At 40.6% G+C, this 24115-nt stretch overlaps 1 protein-coding gene across 2 annotated transcripts; it reads left to right on the top strand.

The window, feature by feature from the left end:
* The first annotated feature begins 717 nt into the window (after positions 1-717).
* On the top strand, positions 718-12482 carry NECAP1 (NECAP endocytosis associated 1). 2 transcript variants are annotated; one of them, XM_006067727.3, is made up of 8 exons: positions 718-875; positions 6038-6138; positions 6294-6398; positions 7062-7143; positions 7931-8039; positions 8129-8312; positions 10092-10194; positions 10761-12482. In XM_006067727.3, exons 1-8 carry the CDS (start codon positions 781-783, stop codon positions 10807-10809), a joined length of 828 nt encoding a protein of 275 aa, XP_006067789.1. In that variant the 5' UTR covers positions 718-780; the 3' UTR covers positions 10810-12482. The 2 variants fall into 2 exon arrangements, with proteins under 2 accessions (XP_006067789.1, XP_044796973.1); XM_044941038.1 differs by having other exon boundaries at positions 7011-7143.
* The last annotated feature ends 11633 nt before the right edge of the window (positions 12483-24115 follow it).

The following is a 24115-nucleotide window of genomic DNA, read 5'->3' as shown; positions in this document are numbered from 1 at the left end:
TTTCTTCATAGTCCAACTCTCACATCCATACATGACTACTGGAAAAACCATAGCCTTGACTAGACGGACCTTTGTTGGCAAAGTAGTGTCTCAGCTTTTGAATATGCTATCTAGGTTGGTCATAACTTTCCTTCCAAGGAGTATGCGTCTTTTAATTTCATGGCCGCAATCACCATCTGCAGTGATTCTGGAGCCCCCAAAAATGAAGTCTGACACTGTTTCCACTGTTTCCCCATCTATTTCCCATGAAGTGATGGGACCAGATGCCATGATCTTCGTTTTCTGAATGTTGAGCTTTAAGCCAACTTTTTCACTCTCCTCTTTCTTTAGGTATCCAGTTTGGGATTACGGACCTGCGGATACCTCTTTTCTCTTGAAAACTACGGTTAAGAAGTGACTCTTAGAAGAAAAAAAATTCGCCAGGCTTCAAGATGGTCGTCGTTCTCCCAGAGCACTGCTGGTACCTGCCGAGAGCAAGATGGCGCTTTTTCTCTTCGCTTTTCGGGGATGGAGATATCCTTAACGTGAATCACGCACTTGGAGGGCATCCTTGCCATTACCCAAAATGGTGATTCAGGCAACCTCACCGTTTCCAGGTTTCAACATGGCTTACGCAACCCGCGCCAACGGAGGTTAATCTCAGGACGCCGGCTGAACTCTCACGGAAGTAGCGTCAGCGGAAGTGCGTCAGCGGAAGTTTTTTGGAACTCAATTCCCCGGCTCTACGTGCCGCCCCCGCGCTGACGCTCCGCCCCCAGCGGCCCTGCGAGCAGAGCCAAGATGGCGTCCGAGTTGGAGTACGAGTCTGTATTGTGTGTGAAGCCTGACGTCAGCGTCTACCGGATTCCGCCTCGGGCCTCCAACCGCGGTTACAGGTACTAACTTCGAGTCACTGCGGCACGCGCTTACCCGGTCAGGCTTGACACTTTGTTTCTCAGGTAGCAGGCAGCCCGTCCCTGCCATTATCTCCTCTGGATTGTTACCTTGCTAGCCTGGCCACCTGGGTTTTTGTCACCTTTTCCCCTGCTGTTTCCCTACTCTGGACTGCCGACATCCTTGTTTCCGCCTATTAAAAAAAAAAAAAATTACCATCCTGTACCCTCCCACCGCTCTCCCCCCGGACCCCTCTGGGTTACCCATCTGCTCCCCTTTATCCTCCTCCTGTCGTGTCTGCGCCTTGGCCAGTCACCTTTCCCTTCACTCATCCCTGCGTCCTTCAAGTTGTCACCCTTATCGTCCCATCCCTACCTCCTTGCCCCCGTACCCCCCATTTCCAATACCTGGTGCGCATTTGTTGGTGATTATTGAGTCTTAGGTCCCTCTCTGGATGAGATAATTTATCTTTTGTGCCGTTCAGTCTTGCCACCAAATACAATCATCCACCATATACTATAGTATAGGTGATACTATAGTATTTTCAAGCCTTCCTTCCCTGTTCTCATGTAGCTTTTACTTTCAGAGTTAACACAGCATTTTATCTGGAGGGCTAACTAACCATCTTGTAATCCAATGACTATGAGGGCCTGAGGATGCTGTCGAAGGTTACGGACATGCAGTCCAAAGAATTAACTTGCAACTCACTGGGTTACCTGTTAAAAAATATGAGTGTGAGCCCTGGCAATTTAACAGCTATGTGATTTGATACAAATCTTTTAGCCTCCCCAAGCCTAAGTTTTCTCATCTGTAAAATAGAAAAAAAAAAAAAAAAAAAGGAAGGGGGTGATAATAAAACCTGCTCTAGCTATGTACCTTTAGAAGTTTTTGGAGGGTTAAATGAAATCATAATAAATGTGAAAAATAATTAAAAATGAATTTCCTAAAAAGAATTTAGTAAACAGTAAAGCAGTCTATAAATATAGTATTTTGATTTCTCTCTTTGACTCACATCACCAGCATGATTTTCCCCTTGGCATTTGTTACCTCGGCTTAAAAATTACCCTCTCCCTGTGTATTATGTTGTACTTCCTTATCAGAGGTTCGTTCATCCTGAATCAGTATCTTTGTGCTTGCTGACCTGTGCACTAGATCCTGTGGGTTGTACCCTAAAAGGTAATCCTAATTTCAAGCTTTCAATCAGACCCCAGCTGACCGTGAATAAGACTCTACATGCTTTTTGATGATAGTCACAGGGACTAATACCTGTGAGTCAGCTGAGACCTCTTCTCCCAGGCCAGCCTTCCTTGACCCTTCTGTTCTGGCTTAGGTGTGCTCTGCGTGCCTCCATAGTACCTGTTCTTGACTCTATCACATGCCTTCCTTCAACGTTCTAATTTTTTGGTTGTTCTCCCAGTTCTCCAGACTAGACTATGAACAACTTGAGGTCTTCTTAAACTTAGAAGATCTTTTAAACATTTTCTAGGATCTATCACAGTTTCCTGCACATAGTGGAGACTCTGTAAATGTTGACTGAAAAGAATAGGTTACACTTAAATTAGCATTGATCGATCTGTTAAATAAGGTAAAATAGCTGATGACCTCTAACTTTAGGTATTAAGACTTCCTAAAGGATATGAAACATTGAAGTGGGTTTCAGTTCTTTTTCAGTCCGGCTTTTTGCGACTCCATGAACCTGCCAGGCTCATGGAATTCTCCAGGCAAGAATATTGGAGTGGGTTGCCATTCCCTTCTCCAGTGGATCTTCCCTACCCATGGATTGAACCCAGGTCTCTTGCATTGCAGGCAGATTCTTTACTGACTGAGCCACCAGGGAAGCCTTTTTCTTTAGCTTCACGCTTTTAAAAACACGTTTTACCCATCTGCTTTCTCTGTCTTGATTTTAACTTTATCCTTTATTCTTACGTCAGTTAACTGCACTAAGCCATCAAAGCAATTTCTTTTCCTCTTTTACCCTTTTCCTTGTCATTCTATGTTTTCCATGCTTGTTAGTGACATTTTATCCTACAAGAGGCTTTTTATATCAACCACTGTTAGTGAAGAGAGCAGAATTAAATTTGAATTGTGAGTCTCATTTATTTGCTGGGTTACTTCTGGCAAGTCACTTAAATCTTTTGAACTTTAGTGTTCTCATCTATAAAGATGAGTATAATATTATGTACTTTGTGAGATTCTTTCAGTTTTCACAAGAATGGGCATAATAACTCCTGGAACAGGTGCTTGATAAATAGTGCTTTTCTGTCTTTGTGTAATCTTTTTTGTGGTTTACCAGAAGTCATTTTATATTATGAGCATGATTTATTCTCTAGGCTGCTGTTAAAGGAAAAACTGGACTTTATAGGAATCAGAAATGCTTTCTTTGAGATAAGAGGGAATAATTGACTTTGATTCACCTGTATAAACTGTCGATTCACCTGTAAAGCTGTCACTTCTTGGACTTTCACTGACCAGACTTATAGAAGGAGAATGGGTTGATGGGAAACTTATAAACTATTAGAAAATGGTTCTTAACCTGTAAAACCTTTTTTTATTTATCATTACCCTTTTCCTCAACTAAATCATTACTAACCCTACACTGTGTTTTAATGTAATGAAAAGAATACTGGACTTTGAAGTTAAGGATTGTTACTGTGTTATTGTTCTTTTCTTCATTTGGAGAGAGAGAGTAGTTTTTTCTACCTCCAGCCATCTTAGTGAGCTTCCCTGGTGTCTCAGTGAGCTTCCCTGGTGTCTCAGTGGTAAAGAATTCCCCTGCCAGTACAGGAGATGCGAGTTCAATCCCTGGGTTGGAAAGATCCCCTGGAAAAGGAAATGGCAACCCACTCCAGTATTCTTGCGTGGGAAGTCCCATGGACAGAGAAGCCTGTTGGGCTACAGTCTATGGGGTCCCAAAAGAGTCAGACATGACTGAGTGAATGAACAGCAACAACACAGTAGGCTTTCATGCCTATTCCACATAGCTGCTGTAAGATTTATTGCCAAGGTAGATGAAAATATGTGAAGTTGGTTTCGAAGACCAGTAAAAATCAAGAGTACCCCTGGCTAGGTCTGGAGAGTTGGAGAGGAGTTAAGGTTCAGGGCTGGGGGAAGCTGCTGCGTGAGTATCCATTCACTTACTGAGAATTTGTTAAATATTGGCTACCAGACATACAAATAAACCAAGGAACCTGTCCAAAGAAGTGCATCTGGTAAACTTGTTCCTAGTATTTTCAGTAGCCCATTCACACTATGTCTACCTCATGACAGAAGAGTGGAGTAAGTAACGACTTATTCAAAAAATTTAATAGATAAGGACTTCTAGAGCACACTCTGAACTGGATCAGATTCAGGTACTTGGGGGTCTTTGAGACAGGACATTAAGAGAGAAGGGCATGACGAAGATGTATATTGTAAAATCCTGTTCAGAATTTGTCCTAATTTAAATTTTCATGTCTTCCTGTCTACCATTTGCTCACCATCTTGTTAAACATATGTTTACCCAGATATACTTTATTGTTACCTTCTTAACTGCAGGTGTTAGTCTCTAGGTTCCCAAGGGATGAGTTATTAACTTTTACCTTGCCCTCCCTTTTCCACACTGCTTGCAAAACAGAATCACAAATGCAGTGTTTTGTAAAATTGGTTCATGTTTAAATGTCTTAGATTTCATTCAAATTCATCTAGAACACAGATTATAAGTATTCAGTGTTTTGTAATGTTTCCGTTTGTATCTCTAATCTACATGTCTTTCTGAAGTCTAGCTTCATGTATTCACGTGTATGCTCTGTATCTCCTCTTGAAAATCCATTAGACATCTCAGACTTACCAGAGCCAATGCTGAACTACTAATCTTTCTTTCCAGAGATGTTCTATCTGTAGTCTTTCTCATCTCAATTATTGGCAACTCCTCTGTTCAGGCTAAAAACCTTGGGGTCATCCTTGACTTGGTCTTTGTTGTCTCTCTTTCTCTTCTACCTTGCATCCATTCATTAGAAAATCCTGCTGCCTTTGCTTTAAATATATCCATCGTCTAGTCACTTGTGCTCCTTTCTCTTCCTGGTCACCATGGTGACTCCCCCAGATTACTACAGTAGTCTCTTAGCTAATCCCCAGCTTTAGCGTTCATATTGCTGCATCTCTGCTCTGTGCAGCAAAGTAATCCTTTTGAAATAAAAGGGAGATCATGTCACATCTCTGCTTTAATGGCTTCTCCTTCACTCAGACTAAAAGCTAGAGTTCTTAGAGTCACCTGCGAGCCCCTCCATGATCTGTCCCTCAGTTAGTTCTCCCACCTCATCTCTTTCTGTATTCTAATCACAGCGACTTCCTTGCTTAAGGGCAGTATAGCAGGCCTGCTCCCATTTTAGCATCTTTGCACCAGCTGTTTACACCTGGAATGCTTTTCCTCCAGATATCTGCATGGGTAACTCTCACTTCCTTCACATTTTGCTCACATTTCCCCTTGTTAGTCAGGCTTGCCCTGACCACCCTTTTGAAAGCTGCAACCTATTCATTCTCCCACTATCTTCCTGAGCTCCTTTTTCTGCCCTGGGGTTTTCTTTTTACCTTAGCATTTAACACCTTCTGAGCTATTAATGATTTTACATATTTATTGTTTCTTTTTTATTATCTATTTCCTGTTAGATTGTAAGCTTCCTGACGGCTGTAAACTTTGTTCCCTCTTGTATCCCAAATACTTAGAATAGTGCCTGTGACTTAATACACACTCTGTAAATATTGGTTGAGTTCAGTGAAAGATAATACATTTAGGGATTTGGGAGGCTTCTGTTACCCAGTATATTTCATTTAGTAGGCTTTGTTGTTCCCTGATCAGCAAAATACTATTATATAAAGTACTATCCTCAGTATGAAAATAGTGTCATTGTGATAAATTTTTAAATTGCCTTTTTTGGTAATTTTACATATTTTTATTGATACTTATTGAACTTAAGTAGTAACATTTCTTCTATTTGCTTTGGACTGTGTGTAACCTGAGGCATCTTTGTAGAGAGAATCATAAATTAGTCTTTTGATTATTTAATAGGCAGAAAGAGTAAGTAATTCAGAACAGGGAAATAGAAATATGGCAAATGATTGTGTGTAGGTTTTCGGTAAATTAAAGACATAGACCTGAGGCCTGAGACTTTCCATTTTTCTATCCTAGGGCATCTGACTGGAAATTAGATCAACCCGATTGGACTGGTCGCCTCCGAATCACTTCAAAAGGGAAGGTTGCTTATATCAAACTCGAGGATAAAGTTTCAGGTAATCTACTGGTGACCCTCTACCATATTAAGGATGTTGGTTTGGTGTTCTTTTATGAATATCTTCAGATTGTGGATTGGAGTGAAAATACTTGCTAATTGAATTTTAGACTTTTTGCTTCCTTTGCTTAAAGAAGTCTTTTTCTTACCTCTCAGGGGAACTCTTTGCTCAGGCACCAGTAGAACAATATCCTGGTATTGCCGTGGAGACAGTGACCGATTCCAGCCGCTACTTTGTAATCCGGATCCAGGATGGAACTGGTAAGGGATTGGGGATTTTGAATGAATTGAGATTCGGAAAATAGTTAATGCACATCAACGGAAGTGTGTCCCGGTGCATTTATCTTACTTCAGTTTACTAAAATTTTTCTTCTCTTTGTCCAAAGTTAACTCCAGTTGCTAGAGGTAAAGGATTAACATGTTATTTGTAATAGTTATAAACACAGGTTCAAGAGGTGATTAAAAGTAGACGTAAATAAATCAGAATATGTGTCTAACCAAAGAACTGGCAAATACTGCCTGTTCATTGTTGCAGGGTTTTTTGTGGGACTACTTTACATCATCTATGTTTATGGCAGGCATCTTTTCTCCAGTCAGAGGCTGGCAGACTTTTTTTTAAAGACACAAGATAATAAACATCTCTGGGCCACATGGTCTCTTGCAGCTACTCAGTTCTGTCACAATGGTGTGAAAGCTGCTGTGGATAATATTAGACAAACTGGCATGGCTTTGTTCTAGTGAAATTTTATTTAAAAAAACAAGCTCTGACAGCATTTGGCCCATGGGCTGCATGCAGTTTGCCAGTTCTCAGAGAGTCTTTTACATTCACAGAGGTTGTCTAGTTATGGTAACTATTATATTTTCATTGGGTAGCATTTGCCCCAGGCATGCTTCCTGTTGGGAGGATTCTTATCCTTTTCACAGGGCGAAGCGCTTTCATTGGCATTGGCTTCTCAGATCGGGGTGATGCCTTTGACTTCAATGTCTCTCTGCAAGATCACTTCAAGTGAGTGAAGCGTGTTCTGAGTTACCAGGTTGAGTGTGTGGGGAATGCTGCCCCTCCATTGAGTGGGCACTGTCTCTTACCTCCTGCTTTCTTTACTTGGTAGACTAGGTCTTGTGACTGTGATCGTCCTGTTCACTGTTTTCTTCCATTATCTTTGTATCTATTCTATCCTTATAGCTGGAATATGTTTTTAACCCATTGTACACTGGTTTGGGAAGATGCTGCTGTTTATACCTCTGGGGAAGTTGCCTGTAGCTCTTAGGGGGCTGAGGAGGGGCATAACAGTAACAGCAGGGCCTTCTGTGAGATGGTGGGGAGTTACGTGCCAGATTTGTCACTCCATGTAACTGACATGTTTTGTGCCTCTTGCGGTATTTCTTCAGCCCATTTGCTTTTGGCTTAGCTGTGGTGAATAGCACCATGCACACTGGTAGAAAAGGGCAGGTTTTTCTGCCTCAGAACTTTCTAAAGTTGTGGAAAGCCACCCAGTCAGTGAGGGGGCAGCCGGCCTGCCCTGTCAGAGGTGGTCTTCAATCACAGGGATGGGAATTGGTGGCCAGGTGCCCTCTCGTGGAGGGACATATTTAATCTGCCATTGTGTATAGTTCCCCAGTGGTATTGAACTCCAGTTGTCCTCTTCATTGGCTTTTCTTCCTTTCCTTTCTACGTCTGATGTTCCCTTACTCTGCTTTCTGGAATCATGTTTCACATAAGTTAGCCACAGATTGGTGTGTCAAACTCTGCTCTCAGGGAATCCCAGTTAAAATAATGTGCCCTTTTATTGAAGGTGGGTAAAACAGGAATCTGAGATTTCCAAAGAATCTCAGGAAATGGATAGTCGTCCCAAGTTGGATCTGGGCTTCAAGGAAGGGCAGACCATCAAGTTGAGTATTGGGGTGAGTATGGTTCCCCTCACCTCTCCTTGTGTTTCCATAAGCCTATGACTTCTCTTTCTTTTTCTCACTCTCCTTTTTTTCTTTTGTAGAACATTACAACCAAGAAAGGAGGTACTTCTAAGCCCAAGACTGCAGGGACTGGGGGCCTCAGCTTACTCCCACCACCACCTGGAGGCAAAGTCACAATTCCCCCTCCATCCTCCTCAGTTGCCATCAGCAATCATGTCACTCCACCACCCATACCAAAATCCAATCATGGAGGTAGTGATGCAGGTAAATCTCTCTAGTGCTTTTAACTTGGAGAAATCATAGCTTAGGGTTTTATTGGTAATAACCTGTTTGCCAAAGAGAGTGTCAGTGGTTTTGCTATTAAAGGCACTTGGCACTGACAAGTTGACTTTGGTAGCCTCCAGCAAGGGATTAAAGCTTTTCTAGTGAGCTGAGAGTCATGGTATCTGGTTGATTTTTTGGCTAAAAATGGGTAGATATTAAAAAGACTGTTGTCTTCATTGGACCTTGGTGAAATGCTAGTAGGCCCAGGAGTCAGATGGACCAGGATTTTGGTCATAGCTCTGTTAGTTTTTATCTGGATGTGTTTGGTAACATTTAGGTTCTGTGAGTCTCAGTATCCTTACCTGTAAGATGGAGATGTAGAACTTAGCCCAAGACTCTGAGGGTAAAATGATGTGATGGCACCTAGCTCAGTAGTTGGCATGTAGTTATCATTCAGTGAATGTTATTTCTCAATCATTTCCATTTCTTCACAGGGCATTTGAGAGGAAATTAGACAACATCTGGGTTTATGAGTACATTTTTGTTCTTCCTTACTGTCTAGTGGGAAACAAGAAGAGATATAGTCATTTCTGTTTAAAAGATGAGAAATTAGAATTTGAAAAGGAATTTTCCTGAGATTAGAGAACCTAGTGTTAGAATCTGAGAGTTATAACATATCATTAATTAGTTAATTATAACTTAATATTATTTGTTTAAAATTATATCATTAATCAATTATTAGTGATTGCTTATAGGAGCAGACTTTCTCTTCCTGGAATTTTTGAGGTAAAAGTGGTTCTAGGCTGCTTCTTTTGCTAAGTGTTGCCAGAAGGCACTGAGGATAATATCTAAGGTTTATTTATTTTTATTTATTTTTTAAATTAAACCTTTTGTTTTGAGATAATTCTAGTTTCACATGCAACTGTAAAAAATAAGAAATCCCATGTACTCTTTATCCAGTTAACCTCAATGGTAACATTTTGCAGAATTGACAGTGAGACTGTCTACCGATCTTCCTTAGATTTCTTCATGGCTAGGTATTCTCATTTGTGTGTGCAGTTGGCCCTTGAACAATGCAGAGCTTTTGTGCACTGATCTCTTGCCTATCCCTGTCCTGTGCAGTAGAAAATCTGTGTATGATTTCACAGTCAACTATCCATATCTGTGGTTCCACATCTGTAGATTAAATTAACTACGGATCATGTAGTACTGTACTGAGTGTTTATTTAAAAAAGTCCATGCATAAGTGTACCCATGCGGTTCAAACCCACATTGTTCAAGTCAGCTCTAGTTCTGTGCAGTTTTATCAGGTGTAGGTTCCTGGATCCACCACCAGGCTCAGGACACCAAACAGTTCCACCAGGACAAGGACCCCTTGTGTCCCCCATTTTTAACCACACCTTCCTCCCTCTTCACCCCCACCCCTGTTCCTAACCCTTGGCAATCAGTCACTAATCTGTCCTCCATCTCTTAATTTTGTCACTTAGGAATGTTAATGGAATCCTGCAGTATATAACCTTTGGGATTGACTTTTGCCACTCAGCATGACTCCCTTGAGATTCATCAGGTTGTTTTGATATATATCAATAGACTGTTTATTGCTGAATAGTAGTCCATCATATGGATGTACCACAGTATGTTTCACCCACAGAAGAACATTTGGGTTGACTGCATTTTTGGCTATTACAAGTAAAGTTGCCATGAACTTTTGTGTAGGTTTTTGTGTGAATATAAGTTTATGTTTCCCTGTTTCTGTTTCTTCTCTTACCTTGTACTCAGATATCCTTTTAGATTTGGATTCTCCTGCTCCTATCACGACACCAGCACCAGCTCCAGTTTCTGCAAGCAATGACTTGTGGGGAGACTTCAGCACTGCATCCAGGTATTAGTGTCGGGAAACCACCATCCTCTCAACTGGGCTGTCAGTGATGTGTGCCAGTGTAATGATACCTCTGATCTGGGAAAGCAGGGCATCTGTAGGTCATACATGGTGTTTGGCAGGAGTTCTAGGTAAGGAGTGCAGGAGTGCTGGGATGGTGGCATAAGATCACTATGGGATGGAGCTTGGGCTTCCCCACTGGCTTGGTGGTAAAGAATTTGCTTGCAGTGCTGGAGACACAGGAGACGTGTGTTCGATCCCTTGGTTGGGAATATCCTCTGGAGAAGGGAATGACAACCTACTCCAGTATTCTTGTCTGGAGAATCCCATGGACAGAGGAACCTGGCGGGCTACAGTCCATGGGGTCACAAATGGTTGGAAATGACTAAAGCTACTTAGCACGCACGCACGCAGGCAGGATGGAACTTGGGTAGCCTGGTGCAGGGCTTGGTGAGCAGAATTGCTCTGAAGTACAGTTTCAGGAATTCTGGGCAGAGATTTCTTGGAAACTGTTAAGAATGGAGTCCCTATCCCAGTATGCTTCTGGCTGTCTCTGTTCTCTCTTGCAGCTCTGTTCCGAACCAGGCACCACAGCCATCCAACTGGGTCCAGTTCTGAAGAGCACTGGTGGGATGTTCAAGAGAGACGTGAAGAATAACAATGACTTTGAGGGCACCAATCTGAAAGGAGGGGCTCGGAGCCGCTTCCCTCCCCAGAACCAAAATCCTGGACAATCGTTCTCATAGCTTCTCCATTGCATTCAGGCTGGTGGTGTCACCCCCCTGTGCTGTTCCTTGGAGTGCAGCCAAGAAAGTATTTCCCGGCTCCTGTTCCCTGTCAAGGCGGGGAAGTAGTGGGTCTTAATGATGCTTGTGGCTGGCTCTACAGGGCTCAAAAGGCCAGGGTCTCTGAGGGAGAAATAGTCCCTACCATCTCTGAAAATTTTCCCCATCTTTAAATTCTTATTTCAGAATCATCTCAAGACCCTGGTGTGCCTCTTTGTGAAGCCCTTTCTAGCAATTTCAGGGGAGACAAAAACCTTGGAACTTCTTTTCCATTAGCCGAAGACTCTAAAAATGGACAGACTGACCTCAGTGTTTACAGATTCAGAATTTTGATAGGGGGTAGGTGTGAAGAAAGACCCGTGTCCTGGGTCTCTGCTGTGTGCCCTCCCCCAGGCTTGTCCTGTTGAGTGAACAGCCAGTGTGGGTGCAGCCCCCTTACCCTCTAGCTTGTTTACACGTCCCTTCCTGTGATAAGAGGGTTGTGTTGGTGGCGCTTCCACTCTTGTGTCTGTCGAACAGTGCAGCATCTTTGATCAGTGGTTGTCTTTTGGATGAAGGAGGCTCAAAGGGCTGTGTTTTCCTACTTATATTCTAGAGAAGCAGTCACTTTCTTGCAGCTCCATCTTGCTGCTGCCTCTGAAGCCCAGCGTTACTTTGTAATGGCCCCATTATTTGACTGAAAGTTTAAAGGGTTTGGGGTTTTTAACCTCACTTGCAGAGAAGAGAGGTTGAATGCACTTAACTGTTGATCAGTACCCACATTGCCTTGCTGCCTGGGTATCTGGCCCCTTTTCATAAACATTTTACTTTGTGAATCTACCAGCTCTTCAGCAGGAAGCTGCTATATTACATGTATTGTCATTGATGAAGGAAGCTGGAGAGCCATGGCTTTAGCTGTGATAGTTTTTGCCCGGATGAGGGCTGTGATACTTGGCACCAGGGGTATGTGAGAAGCAAGTAGCTCCCCTGCCACTTTCCCTCTACCCACCATTCCTTTTACAACGCTGTGAAGGGGTCCCGCTCTTGGGTGAACGGGCTCCAGCTATCTGATTTGTCAAGGGGCAATTTTGAGAGTGAATGTGAGGATCTCATCTCTTCCCTTAGTACCCGTTTGGATATTACTGGCTGAAGAGAGTCCTTACGTTTAGTTTTTAAATAGATTCTCTCTCTTAGATTTCCTTCTTGACTCTTTTTAAACTTCGGGTCCATTTTGTTTTCATTGCTTCCCGTTCCAGGCAGCTCTATTCTTACAGAGCCATGGCAGGACATTTAAAAATTCCAATAGAAAACACTAGAAGGAAAGTCTATAGAATCACTAGTGACTAATAACTACTGGGAACCTATTTTCTCAATCTTCTGTATGTTGTGTTCTTTGTATTCTTAAGATGATAATATATTATGTATTTGAATTGCTGAAAAGTTGAAAATGATGTTTAAGATATATGTATATAAAGCATATGTATGCTGTATTGGTGCAATAATGGTAATTAAAAGTACGGAAAAAGGTAGCGTCTCTTTTGTCTTTTCATTTGCTTGTTTCATTTTCTTTTTAATTTAATTGACCCAATATAGGTGGGCCAATAGGTAATAAAAGGACACTTTATTAACTCTTTTTCAAGAGATGGAGCCTTTAAGAGGTGAAGGCTCAACCTCTGTCCTCATGGCTCTCAACCCACAGAGGCTTGTTGTAGAGACCGTTTGTTTTAATTATTTGCTGGTACAGTTAATTTCATTTGCTTCAAGTTATCTTCATGATCTAGGCCACCTTTCATATTCCAGAACTATGATTGGCAAAAATAAATGGAATCAATGCTTGTGATAGAACTAAAGTGAGAGTCACAGACTTTGGAAGCCAGGATTTTGGAGTTGTCATTTAGTGATTGTCACAGGAGATGAATCAGAATGATATTGGTGCTTCTTTGTCTCTTTCAGTTTAACTCATAATGGGACTTCCCTGGTGGTCCAGTGGTTTAAGACTCCATGCTTTCAATGAAATGGGTACAGCTTCTCCAGGGGATCTTCCCAACCCAGGGATGGAACCCAGGTCTCCCACGTTGCATGCCCATTCTTTACCAGCTGAGCCACAAGGGAAGCCCAAGAATACTGGAGTGGGTAGCGTATCTCTTATCCAGTGGATTTTCCTGACCCAGGAATTGAACCGGGGTTCAGTTCTCTGCCTTCAATGCAGGAGACGTAGTTTCGATCCCTGGGTTGGGAAGATCCTCTGGAGGAGGGCATGGCAACTGACTCCAGTATTCTTACCTGGAGAATTCCTAAGGACAGAGGAGCCTGGCAGGCTATAGTCTATAACATCACAAAGAGTTGGACACGACTGAAGTGAGTTAGCATGCACATCATGGATAGAAAAACATTTATCCTGAACTTCAAGGGGGTTTTGGGGCAGAAAATGTGGACAATCTTTTTTCCAGTTCAAACCCCCTCAGACGTTGACATCTGCCTTCAGGGTTGTCAGGTGAGCTTTTCTTACTGCTTACTTCCTCCATTCTGATAACCTAGATAGTCTTGCTTCTAGCTACCTCAGCTCCGTTCAGCTTCCATGTTGCCACCAGAACACCAGGGCTGAAACCAAGCCCTGCTCGTGCCCCTTCCTCCTCTACTCATTAATTGCCTTTAACAGTTTTCCTTCACTTCCAGATTAATGTCCAAAGTACCACTTCATCCTCAACTCTCAGGTTTCCCTCGCACTTAGTCTACTTGAGCACACTGATTCTTTATATGCTGTCAGCACCGTGGGCATTGCATGCTTACAGTTCCCTCTGCCTAGAATTCCTTCCCTTCTCTACCTGCTTGGTGGAACACCCTTCCTGTTCTGGAAGGATGGCTCAAGTGCTGCTCATGGAATGTTACTTATCCTCTCAGTCTGAAAGATGATCTTCCTTGTTTTGGGGAAGGAAAATTTCAATTTGCTATTGAAATTCTCTTCTTAACTAGTTTGTAAGTTCTTGGGTATAAGGATCATGTCTTCATTTTTATCTACTCAGTACTTTGCATATGCCTTTCAAGGTAGTAGATACTCATTAAATACTTGATAACGGTGATTTTAGAGAAGTGTGACTAGGAATCAGTAAGTTGGGCTTTTCTTTTTATGACTCACTCTCACTTTGGCTTTTACTAGCTACATGCCCTTAAGTGTTCCTTGAATGCTTTGTCATAGTTGCAGAAAGTCTCATTTGTATGCTCCAGAGTCAGTTAATGTTAGGGCCCAAGAAAGTAGTGTTGAAGATGAATTTTCCTTTAGTACGTAGACTCCGAGGCCTGGGAAAAGGAAATCTGGATATCTTGTAGCCCAGGGCTGATGAATTTGGTGGCTTACTGTCTCAGTTATCACAACTGGCTAAGATTATATTGCACTTCAGTTATGTTTAGCTTTTTCTCTAGCTTTTAAGAAAAATCATTTCTGTTACTGCTTTTTAACCATACACAAGGAAAATACATGTGATTTGTGACTAGAACTCATGAGCTCCCCATCAATCACATATTCTCTTGAGAAGGAAAAGAAATAGAAAGGACTTCTCTGATGATCCAGTGGTGAAGAATCTGCCTGCCAATGCAGGGGACATGGGTTAAATCCTTGGTCTGGGAAGACACACACAGTCACTGGGCCACTAAGTCCATGCACAACAAGTACTGAGCCCATGCTCTGCAACAAAGAAGCCGCCACAATGAGAAGCCTGTTCACCCCAACTGGAGAGTATCCCCTACTCAACTGCAACCAGAGAAAGCCTGCATGCTGGAATGAAGACCCAGCATGGCCAAAAATAAGTAAATAACATATATATAAAAGAAATAGGAAGAGGGTTACATTTACTTGCAAGTTCCTCAAGTCTGGTAGAGTTTTCATAGCAACCACGGTTGAAATCATGCGGATTGGCACTTACATCAGAATGAGAATTTTTATTTTCAGTCCCTTTCTGAAAATTTTCAAGATATGGGGATAATATGTTCTTTTTTAAAAAGCTCTAGTATACTAAAGACTACATTTAGTCAGGATTAAAGTAATTGTCCATTGAGACAATGTTCTTCCCGAGGATCAGTGTCACCCACTCTGTTAAATACAATAGTGCATTAAGACCCATTGTGAATGCTTTTGTTTGCTCTTTAAATGAAAAAATTAAAAGTTTTTATTGAAATAGAGTTGACTCACTATGTTGTGTTAATTTCAGGTGTATGACAAAGAGAATCAGTTATACATACACATATATCTACTCTTTTAGATTCTTTCCCCATGTAGGTCATTACAGAGTATTGAGTCAAGTTCCCTTTGCTCTACAGTAGGTCCTTATTATCTATTTTATATTTACTAGTGTGTATATGTCAATCCCAATCTCCCAGTTTATCCCTCCCTCCCTCCCCGCCCCATTATCATAACTTTTGTTTGCTTTTTAATTTTTTTTTCTTACGTGTGTTCTGCCATGGCACCTGTTATAGGAAAAAAGTCACTAAAGTGATTTCTGTAAATGCTTTATCTGGCTGCATAGCAGCATGGGACCACTAGAGGGCGGGGCTCTTCTAGGAACTACTGCTGAGGTTTCCTAGTAGCCAGCTGCTGCTGCTGCTAAGTTGCTTCAGTCGTGTCCAACTCTGTGAGATCCCATAGACGACAGCCCACCAGGCTCCCCCATCCCTGGGATTCTCCAGGCAAGAATACTTGAGTAGGTTGCCGTTGCCTTCTCTGCCTAGTAGCCAGAGAGGCACTTGAAAGACATAAATGAAGACAATCAAGGGACATTTTAGTTAAAGAGTCTAAACATATACCCAATACAAAGATTTTTGGGACTGTAGAAAAATAGCTGTTTGGGTAGGCAGAAAATGAAGAACAGAGTAATACTTTCTTCAAATTTTAATACTTAAATACATCTTTTTTGTGCTTAGTTGCTCAGTTGTGTCTGACTCTGTGACCCCAGGAACTGTAGCCCACCAGGCTCCTCTGTCCATGGGATTCTCCAGGCAAGAATACTGGAGTAGGTTGCCATTCCCTCCTCCAGGGAATCTTCCCAACCCAGGAATCAAACCCAGGTCTCCTGCATTGCAGGTGGATTCTTTACCATTTGAGACACCAGGCAAGTCCAAATAAGTCTTTGAATGGGGGATATACATATTAATTTGGATGACCCTGCCCCCACCTTCCACAGATGGAGGAGCCTGGTGGGGGCTACAGTCCATGGAGTTGCCAAGAGTCACACACGACTGAGAAGCTAACACTTTTCTTTTCCCCTTCCTCAGTCCCACCAAAATAGGTGAATAATGGGCAGTAAACAGTACTGGTAACAAATATGAACTTGAGAGGAGACAGATTGCCTTGGCACAAAATTTTGTCTGCCACTTTCTGGCTTTTTGACCTTGGACAAGTTAACTTTTGTTTGCCTCAGTTTTCTCATATGCAAAATGAGGATACTAGTTCCTACTTTATACAGTTGTCAGAATTCTGTTCAGTTCAGTTAAGTCGCTCAGTCGTGTCCAACTCTTTGTGACCCCATGGACTGCAGCACGCCAGGGTTCCCTGTCCATTACCAACTCACGGAGTTTGCTCAAACGCATGTCCATCAAGTCGGTGATGCCATCCAACCATCTCATCCTTTGCTGTCCCCTTCTTCTCCTGCCTTTCCCAGCATCAGTGTCTCTTCCAATGAGTTGGCTCTTGCCATCAGGTGGCCAAAATATTGGAGAATCAGCTTCAGCATCAGTCCTTCCAATGCATATTCAGGACTGATTTCCTTAGGACGGACTGGTTTGATCTCCTTGCAGACCAAGGGACTCTCAAGTGTCTTCTCCAACACCACAGTTCAAAAGAGTAAGTTAAAAACTTTCAGTGCTTAGAACAAGACCTGGTGTATGGTAAACTCTCTTACTGCTTTTGCTACTGCTACTTGGCTGGCTCTTCTTTTATTTTTTATTGGAGTAGAGTTGCTTTATATTGTTGTGTCAGTTTCTGCTGCACAGCAAAGTGCATCAACCATACATATACATATATTCCCTCTTTTCAATTGGCTGGCTATTCTAATCCTGGCTATCAACATGTGCAATAAGATAGTAAGTATAAGGGCAAAATGATGAGAATTCCTTTCCTTTAAAAAAAATTAATTAAAAATAGAACTGCCATACAACCCAGCAATCCCATTCCTAGGCATACACACCAAGCAAACCAGAATTGAAAGAGACATATGTACCCCAATGTTCATTGCAGCACTGTTTACAACAGCTAGGACCTGGAAGCAACCTAGATGTCCATTGGCAGATGAATGGAAGAGAAAGTCATGGTACATATACACAATGGAATATTACTCAGCTATTAAAAAGAATGCATTTGAGTCAGTTCTAATTAGGTAGATGAAACTGGAGCCTATTATACAGGGTGAAGTAAGTCAGAAAGAAAAACACCAATACAGTATATTAACATATATATATGGAATTTAGAAAGATGGTAATGACAACCTTGTATGCGAGACAGCAGAAGAGACACAGATATAAAGAACAGACTTTTGGTCTCTGGGAGAAGGCAAGGGTGGGATGATTTGAGAGAATAGCAATGAAATATGTATATTACCATATGTGAAATAGATGACCAGTCCAAGTTTGATGCATGAATCAGGGGACTCAAAGATGGTGCACATGTACAACCATGCCTGATTTATGTCAATGTATGGCAAAAAACCATCACAATATTGTAAAATAATTCGCCACCAATTAAAATAAATAAATTAATAAAAAATTAATTTTATTGGCATTTATTTGACATTTAATTAACTGTAAATGTTTAGATGTAAAAAACGTTGATTTGATACATTTTTTTGCACTAGCTAGTGTTAGCTAATACTTCTATCATGTCATGTAGATGTCATTTCTTTTTTTTTTTTTTTTGTGGTAAGAACAATTAAGACCTAATCTGTTAGCAACTGTGAAGTTTATAATATTGTCTCTACAGGCTTACCTCCTTTTATCACACTTGTAGATACTACGTTTTTTATGAATTGAAGATTTGTAGCATCCATTCATCTAGGAAGTCTATCAGTGCCATTTTTCAACAGCACTGTGATGATTTGCTCACTTGGTGTCTCTGTGTCATGTTTTGGTAATATTCACAATATTTTAAACTTTTTCATCATTATTGTATTTGTTATAGCATCTGTGTGATATTACTACTGTGACTCACTGTAGGCTCAGATGATAGTTAATATTTTTTTTAGCAATGAAGTATTCTAAAATTAAGGTGTGTATATTGTTTTTCAAGGTGTTTTTCACTAGAGTACAGTATAGTGTAGACATTGGGCTTCTCTGGTGGCTCAGTGGTAAAGAGCCTGCCTACCAATGCAGGAAACATAAGAGACACAGTTCGATCCCTGGGTTGGGAAGATCCCTTGGAAGAGGGCATGGCAACCCACTCCAGTATTCTTGCCTGGAGAATCCCATGGACAGAGGAGCCTGGAGGGCTACAATCCATGGAGTTGCAATGAGTCAGACACGACTGAAGTGACTTAGTACACACGTATAGTGTACATATAACTTCTATATGTATTGGGAAACCAAAAATTCTTGTAACTTTGTTGCAATATTCGTTTATTCTGGTCATCTGGAACTGGAACTGAAACTGGTTTCTGAAACTGGAACTGATTTCTCCAAGATATGCCTTTAATGATTGTGCGGGGCATTAGATATCCAGAACTTAATTTATCTACTGATTGAAAGTTTACACCTTTAATCTGCATCTCCCCAGTTCCTCCACCTGCTAGCTTCTGGTAACCACCAGTCTATTCTCTGTTTCTACAAGTTTGGCTTTTTTAGATTACATGCATAAGTGGTATCATGAAATACAGTATTACTCTTTCTCAAACTTTTCTTACCTAGCATAACAATTTCAAGGTCTGTCCATGTTGTTATAAATGGCAGAATTTCCTTCTTTCTCATGGCCAAATAGTATTCTTTTGCATATGTATACCACATCTTCTTTATCTATTCACTGCAAATGGACTCTATGGTTGTTCCATATCTTGCTATTGTGAATAATGCTGCAATAAACAAGGGGGTGCAAATATCTGTTCAGTATCCTGTTTTCATTTCCTTTGGGTATATACCCAGAAGAGGAATTCCTGACTCATATGGTGGTTCTATTTTTAATCTTTTAAGAAACTTCCATACTGTTTTCCATAGGACTGCACCAATTTGCATTTCCACCAAGAGTGTGCAAGGGGTTCCCCTTGATCCACACCTCCCCAACATTTGTTATCTTTTTTCTTTTGGATTTTGGCTATTCTAACAGATGTGCAGTTATATCTCCTTATGGCTTTAATTTGCATTTCCCTGGTGATTAGTCATGTTGAGCATCATTTCATATATGTCCTAAGTATTACCCTTGCAGTCTGGGCCCCAACCCTAGGTATCAGAACAGCATGAAATGGAAGTGGTTTCTTTGTGGTCTTGAGTCATACTGAGTTAGTCAGTTGCTTGTGACTCTAAAAAAAAAAAAAAAAAAAATCTGTTGGCCATCTGTATGTCTTCTTTAGAAAAATGTCTATTTGGTGCTTCTGCCCATTAAAAAATATCAAATTGTTTTTAGTTTTTTTGTGTGTTGTTTTTGTTATTGAGTTGTATGAATTCTTTAAATATTTTGGATATTAACTTCTTATCAGATATATGGTTTGCAAATATTTTCTCCTCATCTGTAGGTTGTCTTTTCTTTTGTAGATTGTGCCTTTTGCTGTGCAGAAGCTTTTAAATTTGATGTAGTCCCACGTATTGATTTTTACTTCTGTTGCTTGTGCTTTTGGTGTGATATCTGAAAAACTGTGGTCAAAACCAATGTTAAGAAACTTCCTCCCTGTGGTTTCTTCTAGAAGTTTCATGATATCACATCTTATGTTTAAGTCTTTAATCTATTTCAAGTTAATTTTGGGAGTGGTGTCAGTGGTCCAATTTAATTTTCTGCATGTGATTATCAGTTTTCCTACTAAAGAGTTTTGTTGAAAAGACTGTCCTTTCCTATTTAGTATTCTTGGCTCCCTTGTTAAATATAGGTTGACTGTAAATGCAGAAGTTTATTTCTGGGATCTCTACTTAGTTCCATTATTCTATGTGTCTCTTTTTATGCCAGTACTATCCTCTTTTAATTATGATAGCTTTGTAGTATAATTTGAAATTAGGAAGTGTGACACCACTGGCTTTGTTTTTTTTTCTCATGGTTGCTTTGGGTATTACTTTTTTGTGGTGTTTTGTGATTTTACACAAATCTTAGGATTCCTTTTTTTCTATTTCTGTGAAGAATGCCATTGGGATTTTGATAGAGGTTGTGTTGAATCTATAATTGGCTTGGGTAGTATGGATGTCTTAACAATATTAATTCCTCAATTAATTAACAATATTAATTAACAATATTAATCCATGAACACAAGAGAGCTTTCAATTTTTGTGTGTGTCTTCAGTTTCTTTAATCAAAGTTGTAGTTTTTGGTATGTAGAAATTTCACCCCCTTAGTTGATTTATTCCTAAGTATTTTATTGTTTTTGGTGTTATTGTGAATGGGATTTTTTAATTTCTTTTTTGGTTGTTTTATTGTTATATGGAAAGGACACTGATTTTTATATGTTTATTTTATAACTTGCAACTTTACTGAAATTATTTATTAGTTCTAACAGTTTTTTTTTGGTGGAGTTCTTAGGATTTTCTATATATAAGATCATATCATCTGCAGAGAAAATTTTGCTTCTTCTTTTCTGATTTGAATGACCTTTATTTTCTTTTCTTGCCCAATTGCTCTGTCTAGGACTTCTAGTACTCTGTTGAGCAGGAATGGTGAGAGGGGGCCCCCTTGCTTGTTCCTGATCTTAGAGGAAAAGCTTTCAGCCTTTAATCATTGAGTATGATGTTAGCCTTGTCCTGTCATACATGACTTTTATCATGTTTAAGTGTGTTCCTTCATACCCAATTTGTTGAGAGTTTTTATCCTGAAAGGATGTTGTAATTAGTCAAATGCTTTTCCTGTATCCATTGAGATAATCCTGTAATTTTCACCCTTTATTTGATTAATGCAGTGTGTCACAGATAATAATTTGTATACGTTGAACCATCTTTTACCCTAGGGATGAATCACATTTGATCATGGTGTACAGTCCTTTAAATGTGTTATTGAATTTGGCTTGCTAGTATTTTATTCAGAATTTTGTATCCATATACATCAGTGACACTGGCATTTTCTTGTAGCATCTTCATCTTTGGTATCAAAGTAATGCTGGCCTTATAAAATGGGTTCTAGAGTGTTGCCTCCTCTTGAAATTTTGAGAAGAGTTTGAGAAGGATTGCTGCTAATTTTTAAAAAAATGTTGGGTGGATATTTGGGAAACCATCTAGTTCGAGCATTTTCTTTTTGGTAAGTTTATGATTACTGATTCAGTCTACTTATTTGTTATTGGTCTCTTCAGATTTTCTGTTACTTCCTGTTTCAGTCATGGTAGGCTACACGTTTCTAGGAATTTTTCTATTTTTCCAGGTTATCCAGGTTGTTGATGTGCAGTTGTTTATAGTAGTCTCTTATGATCCTTTGCATTTCTGTATGATCAGTTGTAATGTCCCAAATTTCATTACTGATTTTATTTATTTGAGTCTTCCCTCTTCTTTTCTTAGTCAATTTTGTTTATTTTTTTTTGAAATACCAGCTCTTAGTTTTGTTGATCTTTCCTATGGTTTCTCTTTTTCACTCTGACTTTAGATATTTCATTCATTCTACTAACTTTGGGCTTAATTTGTTTTTATTTTTCCAGTTCCTTGAGGTATAAAGTGAGGTTGTTTATTTGAGATATTTCTTTTTCCTTAATGTAGGCTTTTATCTATCACTATAAGCTTCTGTTTTAGAACTGCTTTTGCAGCCTTGCATAGGTTTTGGTATGTTGTATTCCATTTTTTTGCTTGTTTCAAGATATTTTTAAACTTTCCTCTTAATTTCCTTGAGCTATTATTGGCTGTTCAGGATTGTGTTGTTTAATTTCCATATATTTGTAAACTTTCTAGTGTTCCTTCTGGTCTTAATTTCTAGTTTCACACTACCGTGGTTGGAGAAGATACTTGGTACAAGTTTAGTGTTCTTAAGTTTGCCAAGACTGTGTTTTGATCTAACATTTGGCCTATTCTGAAGAATATTCTGTGCTTGAGAAGAATGTGTATTCTGCTTTTTTGGACGAATGTTCTGTAGATGTCTGTTTTAGGTCCATTTGGTCTATAGTATGGTTGAAGTCCAATATATCCTTGTTGATTTTCATCTGGATAATCGATCCATTGTTGAAAATAAGGTATTGAAGTATCCTGCTATTATTTATTGTCTATTTCTCCCTTCTGATCTGTCAGTATTTGCTTAAGATATTTAGGTGCTCTGATGTTGAATGCATATATTTTTATGATTGTTATTTTTTTGATCATTATATAATGACCTTCTTTGCTTTTCACTACCGTATTTGGCTTAACATCTTATTTTGCTGACATATGTATAGTTATCCCTACTATCTTTTGGTTTCCACTTGTATGGAGTATCTTTTTCCATCCCTTCACTTTTAACCTATGTGTGTTCTTGAAGCTGAGCTAAGTTTCTTGTAGAATATATATAGTTGAGTCTTGCTTTTTTTTCCAGCTACTGTCTTTTCATTGAAGAATTCAATCCATTTACATTTAAGGCAATTATTGATAGGTAAGGACTTACTATGTCATCTTTCTAATTGTTTTTTTTTGTGTGTTTTGTTGTTCCATTGTTCTTTTCTTGCTGTCTTCCTTTGTGAATTGATGATTTTCTGTAGTGGTATATTTTGATTCCCTTCTCTTAATCTTTTGTGACTCTACTGTAGGTTTATGCTTCAGGATTTTTACCCTGAAGCTGCCATAAAACATCATATCTTTCTTTCTCCTTCCTTCCTTCCTTCCTTCTATCATGGTACTGTGGGCTGATAACAATTTAACTTTGATTGGATGCAAAAACTTTGCCCTTTTACTCCCCCTGTGTGTTCTTTCATGTCACTATTTACCTCTTTTTTGTGTGTACTGAGCTGCAGGTACCTGTGAAGTGGCTGGGGTCAGCTGCAGACACACATGTAGTGATGGGAACAGTGAACCTTGTGGTCTGAGGCCACAAGGGCAGCTGGTGAACTGCCGCTGAATCCAGAAACCAGCTTAGATGGTTAAGGTCCAGTAGTGCTTGTTAGGTCTGGAAGTTATTTGCTGTAGAAATTTATAAAAATTAGCTCTTTTTCTTCCCTTACTGTTTTTTGTACCCCATTTCCTGTCTTTACTAAACGATTCAGTCCTAAATGAAGCATTAGGTGGGTAGAGCAAGGAGGGTGTTTGTTGAGTGGTGGGATGGGGGAGGAGCAAGTAGTCTGGTGCAGGCAGTCAGAGCTCACGCAGGGTGAGCAGGGTGACTGTGCAGGGGGCTGGCTTGGCAGTGGTGTTGGAGCCCAAGATGAGTGAAGAGACCAACCGTTCTGGCATCAGGGCCTGTGCAGGCTGAGGGGCATGTCCACACGTGGCTGTGGCCTGGTATGGGGTGTCATAAGCAGCCTGGTCTGGGTACTAATGCCTGAGAGGTGAACAGGGCATCTGTGTGGTGGAGTAGGGGTTGGTGCAGGGGGCTCACGCAGTGACCAGGGCATCCTTGTGGGGAGGTGTCTGAGCCCAAGCAGAGGAAGGAAGGCGTCCACGCAGGTTTGGGTTTCAGAGGCTGTCCACATGATGCGGGAGCACAGCGTGGAGACTCAGAGCCCAGGCAGGGTGAGGAGGGATTTCACACAGGAAGGTGACCTTGGACAGGGTGTCAGAGCCTGAGTGGGGTGAGAACAGATTCCACGTTAGCGTCAGGGCACTGGTTTCAGGAATCAGAGTCCAGGCAGAGTAAGGAGAGCTGTGCTGTGGAAGGTGGCAGACCTGGGCAGGGTGAGGAGAAATGGCTGTGGGGATTGGCTGCCTCAGTGCAGGACTCCCGTGCAGAATGGAGGTGGTGTCAACAGCAATAGGGCCTGGATGGAGAAAGGAGCCCAGTGGAGGAGAGAAGGGCATCTTAGTTAAGGAGGGAGGGGCAGCCAAGGTAGAAAATGGGTTAAATCTAGGAAATTAATGCCTTTGAACTGTGGTGTTGGAGAAAACTCTAGAGA

The sequence above is a fragment of the Bubalus bubalis genome, chromosome 4 (genome assembly GCF_019923935.1).
Source record: "Bubalus bubalis isolate 160015118507 breed Murrah chromosome 4, NDDB_SH_1, whole genome shotgun sequence".
Taxonomy (NCBI): Eukaryota; Metazoa; Chordata; class Mammalia; order Artiodactyla; family Bovidae; genus Bubalus; species Bubalus bubalis.
The sequence above is the reverse complement of the archived record's forward strand: the minus strand, read 5'-3'. Positions and strand labels throughout refer to the sequence as shown.